General features: G+C 39.2%; 1 protein-coding gene across 4 annotated transcripts in view; it reads right to left on the bottom strand.

Annotated features, from left to right (window-relative positions):
• Positions 1-2,419: 2,419 nt before the first annotated feature.
• The window catches only part of LYN (LYN proto-oncogene, Src family tyrosine kinase), a 47,222-nt gene continuing 42,759 nt past the window's right edge, over positions 2,420-6,882 (bottom strand). For all 4 annotated transcript variants that reach the window (XM_014873092.2, XM_014873094.2, XM_088175122.1 and 1 more), the window contains exon 13: positions 2,420-2,812. In XM_014873092.2, coding sequence (XP_014728578.1) covers positions 2,610-2,812 — 203 coding nt within the window. In that variant the 3' untranslated portion in view covers positions 2,420-2,609. The remainder of the gene's footprint in view (positions 2,813-6,882) is intronic.

The raw sequence follows: 6,882 nt of genomic DNA, 5'->3' as shown, positions 1-6,882 counted from the left end.
ACTACTGTGGAAGTACAATGCCTGTAATTGTTGGATGCTTGCTGTGGAATCTGTAAGTAAATAGCTCAGTCCCTGTAATGGTGTTTTTCAGTGGAAGGGGACCGAGCTCAAAGGAAGAACCTCACCTTCCCTGGGGAGACAGTAGGTGGTGCAGCCTTCCCGTGTGACAGGAGGGCAGCCCTTCTCTGCTGTGACTCCTCTTGCCAGGTCGTTGAGAGTTTTGGGTTGGTCTCTGATCGGTAATCACTCTGACATCTCTGTAACAAGGCTGTAGAGGTTGTACTTCAGCCATTGCTATTCTCATGCTTTAAACTGTTTCTGTTAAATACAAGGTTATGTGGGTTTGGTAGTTCTGAAGGCCTATAATCCCTGCAAGGTAGAATTTCTAAAATATTTTTCTACTCTCATATAAACTATTCCAGCTATTAAAAAATATTTTGGTGTAGTTATGAGTCACTGAATGTTGATCTCTTGAATAAGAAAGCTGTTACATACAAATTGCTTTAGGAAAAGCAATTAAAACAGAAGTTAAAAAAATCATCAGAACAGGCTAATACTGGAAAATTTCCATTATACCATTTCAAACCACTTCGTGCTACACCTTGGCAGCCTGTCTAGCAACTTTATGTAACACTAACTATAACCTCCTATTCCCTGAGCAACTGTTCTTTCTATATTCCCTCTTACTTCCCAGAGCTCTTAGGTTGGCTACAGGGAATAGTTTGAAAGATAAAGTTACAGTATCTTGAGCTTTTTTTTTCTTCTTTTTTAAGTCTTAAAATAAAATGAAGCCTGTAGTGAGCTACTGGCCAGCAGTACTGAACTGTTAGTGTTTTCCCAAGAGTTGCTAAAGCACAGTATAGCTATTGAATTAAAGACCTTTAAGAGGCTGTTCAAGAATAGCTGAGGGTTGGTTCTTTTCTTCATGCCTTCCAGGACAATAAGAAATCTCAAGAAGGAGGCAAAAATGGTTGGTTTGGTCCTTCTCAGTTTCTCAAAAGTGGCTGAAAAAAGAATCCATTCATCTTGATAGTGGTGATAATCAGAGATTCTCCTGTTCGAAATGAAGCTACCACTGGATAGAACATCAGTCATTTGTTTTATCTCAAATTACTACCATACAATTTGTTCCAGATTAAGTGTTTATTAAAATTAAAAATCACCATACAATAGAAACTATTTACATATTTAACTGAGAGTCTGTTTAAACAGCACAGTTTGGCTGAAGGAAGCCACTGGAGAAGAAAAGCCTTGAATATTTCTGCTGCTGAGCTTCAACTGCAGGCACACTGAAGCTTTCTTAGAAAGGTTTTAAGCTTCTGCAAAGTACCATTTGCCTAAATAATTGGGCTAAAAGATGGCAAAGATGTGTACTGGGTTTCAGTTCTTACAACTGAAACCCAGTACACATCTTTGCCATCCTTCAGCCCAATGTCTCTTTGAAAAAGAAGTAATCTATGCTGTGGTTACATTGCAAGTGCACTAGCTCATCTGTTTGGGTAAGTAATTTGATAGAACAATTCAATATAAGGAGCACAGCAACTTGCATTCACTTTAAGAATTAGATTTATAATACTGAGCAATGAATGACAGGGTCACTGCAATGTAACTTGATATCCTATTGCATCTTTCCACAAATTATTTTTTTGATAGTGCTAGAGCTAGTTTTAGCTTTCAAACAGATTTGAGGTTAGTGGATTAAAGCAGCAAAAAATATAAGGAATATTCTTGAATAACCACAGAGGATTAAAAATTAAGATTAAAATATTTTCACTGGTAACAGTTTCAGCGACTGCAATGAAAGTATTAACTTCCTTCAAAATCCTGTGCTTTTCCATGGACTTCAGATGATGACTTTGGCCTTGTGGGAAGCTGAAAGTTGAACACAGAGTGAGGTGTGCTGCCACATCTGCAGTCGTGTGTTCGTCTTGCACTTCTGCATCTGTGATGGTTTCACAATGCTTTGAAAATTATTTTAAATTTAGGGTTTTACAGCAGTAAACCAGAACTTTTTTCAGTGTAAAGAATTACATACATAACTCTGCCTCCAAGGAAACCTTGACACTATTTAGAAAGTCTTACAACAGGTGACAGTATGCCTGATACTAATGTGAAATAACAAGGATATAAAAATAACTTTTGAAATATACTGTATTTCAAAAAAGATGATTTAAGAACATCACCATGTCTTATCTGCAGGTTCTCCTTTGTGACTTTTTGTTTTGAAAACAGCTGCTCATGCATCCTCTCAACCCTTTAATCAAAGTCTCCTTGTAACATATTGCATGACAGATCCGAAGGTCTTGTCAAGCTGTACCAGGGCATGATTGCTTTCCTTCCTTCTCCTTCCTCACCCCAAAAAGCCTGTTTGCTTTGGGGTGTTTCTACAGATGCAAAACACAGAGCCTTTAAGGAGAACTTGAAGCTTTAGAGGAACTGTTTTAACCAAATAAAACCATTATTTCTCTGCAGGATTATTCTTTCCTTCAGCATTTCAGCTTCCACACTCAGTTAAGACATCCGAATGCTTGAAGTAACTGGTTTGAGCAGTCTGTTCTAAAGATAGTCTGTGCCAATGATCTATGGCAATAGAAAAAATGTTCTTTGTTCTATGGCTGTTGTTGATACTGCCCTTCTGTTGCTGTGTAGAAGTCATCAAGCACACTCTGTAGGTAATCAAAGGTTGGCCTCTCTTCTGCTTTGTCTTTCCAGCATGTTTTCATTATATCATAAAGCTCAGCTGGGCAGGTTTCCATGCGTGGCATTCGATACCCACGCTGAAGAGCAACCATCACATCAGAATTGCTCATACCTTCAACAACAAAAAAAAAGGATTTGATGAAATTATCTTCACTCTTAGAGAAATTATTTTTTTTTCTTTTTTTTTTACTTCACTCTAGAGGTCTTCACCCCCTACTATAAGACCCTTGCTACTTATTAAAGGTAGCTCCCAGCATGAGTTCAATAAACAAGGTCGAGGTGTGCACCAGCAATGAGAGACTTGCTCTGAAAATCCTGGTGGGAACCTTTCCATTTCTTCAGTTGAGCATCACAACTTCTTTAGTGCCAAGTCTAACAAGACTGGGAAAATAACAATTCTTGTCTCCAGAACCATCTTTGTTCTGTTCTTCTGACCAGTTCTGTCCCTATCTATTCTGCTTCCTCTGGTGTTGTAATTCCCAGCAAAAGCCTGCCCTTCATCTCTAGCTGTAGAGCCACTACTCTGCTTGCTGGAGACCCACCCATCCTGAGATAGAGAGCAGCCTCCCTGTTTGACCACACTGCCAGTCAGCCTGCCCAAACCTTTCTGGTTTTCCTCTACATCAGCTTTTGTGTAAATGCTGATTGCGAGATACTGGACAGTTACTCACAAAATCACTAATTGTAATAGGCAATTTCCCCTCTTGCCCCATTCCTGTCATGCAAAACCATCTTGCCAGTTGTGCTGAGCTTTGCTTTTTCTGCTATGGTTTTCTTCCAGGGGATAAGACTGTAAGTACAGCAGTGCATTCTGCATCTCACATGCCAGCTAATGTCACATGAGAGAGTCCTGCCCAGGACTCCATCCTCCTCCTCCCTTTTTTTTATTTCCTGTCAGTCCTCTCCCCTTTATCAAACCCTTGAGAGACTGGTTCACAGAACAATTTCAACATGTACTCTCAGAAGTCTAGCTGCACTAGGGACAGCTTTTGCTGTTTTAGGCTCACCACTTCCTACCTGGAAATCTGCCTTTGACTTTGTCCCTGCTCTGAGCAAGGTCAAGAGTGGAGATGCAGATTTGATGCTCATCTGAATCCTTGGTGCAGCTCTGTTCCTGCAGACTCTGCAGATCTTTGTATGTATTATCTGACTGCTATGGCTATGGTTTAAGCCACTTGGCAAGTAAGGACACATTTGAATTACAACCAAATGACAACTTTATCCACTATAACTACTTGGATTATTCAAGATGACCATAGTTCATATAGTTGACTTCAGCTCAAGCTTGTTGGCTTTAAGCTTTTCCAAAAATACCCTCAGCCATGTAATCTGACTCTGGATCAAAGTGCTTACTTTGGGCACATCTTTTGTATTTTCAGTTCCTCTTTGGAAGGAGAAGGGAAGTTTTCCTGAACTAATACTGCCCATGTGCAGAAAAGAAGTATTTCAAAGTAGGGGAAGGGCATGTTGTCACAGAATAAGGAATTACTGCTATATAGAGACAAACTGAATACAGGAAGCGAGGCAATAAAGTGTTTTATAGAGAACAGTGATTGGACTGCTTGAACCTAAAGAAATGGATTGTATGTAAAATATGCAGTAAAACAGTTATTCCTACTATGAAAAATCTTATTGAACTGTGCTGCTACGTGAAGACTGCTGCTACTGGGCTTTTATGCAGAATGGGAATGACTTTTTGGGTTTAAATACTTTATAGGATTAGATTAGTTTATTAGATCTATTGTCTGCAGGACTGTTTATTACATTGTGAATGCTAAAGACAAAGCCTGTGTTTCAGCTACCCTGCAGGAAAACTATCTATTTAATATCCATTTGAAATCAGAAGCAAAAAATGAAAATACTATTATCAGTATTCTATAGTAAATAAGTCACGTACATACTTCCATTGCTTGGGGTTTCATTTAAAACAAAAAGGGTTATCCACAGTCCAAGCAGTATTCTCAAAATAGCTACTTATTGAGCTTTTAAAAATTGTTTCCATTTTTTATTTTTGTAGTTAAAGAATTTCCTGTCATACCATATCTACATCCTAATCAGTAAAAGAAATATATCCCACATACACATTTATCACACTCACACCATCTTGAATGCTAAAGTTTTGGTACATGTCTGTTAATTTATGCTGTACCTGTTAGGTTTCACAAAGACACGTTTGTATATGTTAGGGCCTGGGAAAATGCTGTGAACAGTGGTGTGGAGGAAGAATCCCACTGTACAAAAAGGGTCATACCTTGTGGAGAATAGCAGACATAACTGGAATGCAATTATGGATGCTGCCAGTATTGGCATACTATGTAATCACCCAGAAAATAGGTTTTAACTACCAATTCAACTTATGTGCCCAGAGAATCAGATACTTGTTTCATATTTCAGAGGTAGTTGCTGAAACTGTAGTTCCACTAGTGGCTTTGAGTTTCTCAGGAGGAGAAACAGCTGTTGGAATTTAAGAACAAAGATCACAAAAGCTCTAAGTTTCCTGGCTAGAAATGCTTCCTACCAAGTTGAGTACAGGTATTAACTAATTGCCAGTTTCAACTCTAGCTGTTTCATATGCAGCTATATGCTGAATACTCTGGTTGATAGAGCTGGTTAATAATTGAAAATAATATTTTGAAGCATTCCCATTAGAAGTGAAAAATCAATTTATTGTTTCTGTCCAGTTGCTACTGGTTACAACCTATCACCAGGTTACGATTGCCATGCTGGGGTAATTGTCTCAAATCTGTCACATCTCTTAATGTAAAGTAGATTGGTCACCCATGTATTTTCCTGTGATTCTGATTCTTAGAATCAACTTTCAGTCTAACAGGCTATTTCAATTTATACTGCTATTTAAAGTAGATAGATATATTTCTTCCATTTAAATACAAGCAATACCTGCAAATATTAAAATAAAATACCTGCAATATTAAAATATTCTAACATGCGGTCAAGAGCCTTCCTTTTGTAACTTCATAATTTCACTCATAAAAATGCTCCCACATTTAAAAAAAAAATATATATATTGCCCAGACTTCCCCTAGAAGAGGGGAAAAAGGTATCTTGACTGTGGGAACAGCCATGCATCCATGCATTACTTGGCTGCACATCTCTCTGATCCTTCCTTGGGACATGAGCACTGTTTAAGAAGAGCTCTGGGAGGACCTGCTGTGCTGTCAAGTTTTTCATGGCCCTCACCTACAAACTGACCCAGAGCACCTAGCTGTGCAAGCAGCCCTATCACCTCCTGAAGTTTAAGGGGGCTAGTCTTGAGCTTAAGTGTTTTCCTGGCCTAGAACTGTGCCATGAGGATGTCTGGTTTGGCTCTACCTCTTGTATGGAAAGTCACTTTGTTCTTCCATAGCAGAGTAAAGCTGGCTGCCATCACCCCATTCCCACTGCCTGAGTCTTGTGGGATTTCCCACCTCCCTGTGTCCAGAGGTGTTCATCCTACTGTCACTTCAGGGACTCAGGTCTGCCTCTTGCCCATCTCTGGCACTTCAGAAAGCAGAATTACAGCTGCTCATGAAGTGGTGAAAATGCTTTCACTGTGTAAACAGCAAGAGCTGCTGCACTGGAAGCACTGGGAAAGCTTTGCTTGGATGAAATATCTGGTCTCCCTTTCCTGTCAGGATCCCAAAGTTCTTCTCAGGAGTTACTCTGCCTATGAGATATGCAGTACAGGTGAGCATGGCTGTACTTTCCCCATTTGCCCACAAGAGAAGGGAATTTAGGTAAATTTCCCATAACCTCAGTAAGGTTAAACGAACACAGTCTGCTGCCCAGAATTAATCATTTATGCTTGAGATGTAACTATTTTATGTGCATAAAAAAACCCCTTCATACAAGGTGTCTCTGCATGCTGGAAACATTAATATATATTTTGTTTAAGAGTGAAAAATTAAACATGAAGCACGTGACCATCTCACAGCTACCTAATGCAGCTCCATTGGATGTGCACACCTCTGTGGCCTTGTACCTGACTGTATGGAACAACAAACAGTAAACATTCCTAGTGGTAGGTACATCAACACTGCTTTAGGGTCTGCTTTCATATTTGTTTAGACTAGCTAGCACTGACAAATTATTACAGCCTATTTGCTTGTGAAAACATGCTTTCTTAGTATCTTCACATATTATGCTATTAAAATCCCCAGCAGCTTACAGAGCACTGCTAGAACT

This window comes from Sturnus vulgaris, chromosome 1, assembly GCF_052056855.1.
Source record: "Sturnus vulgaris isolate bStuVul1 chromosome 1, bStuVul1.hap1, whole genome shotgun sequence".
Classification (NCBI taxonomy): Eukaryota; Metazoa; Chordata; class Aves; order Passeriformes; family Sturnidae; genus Sturnus; species Sturnus vulgaris.
The sequence above is the reverse complement of the archived record's forward strand: the minus strand, read 5'-3'. Positions and strand labels throughout refer to the sequence as shown.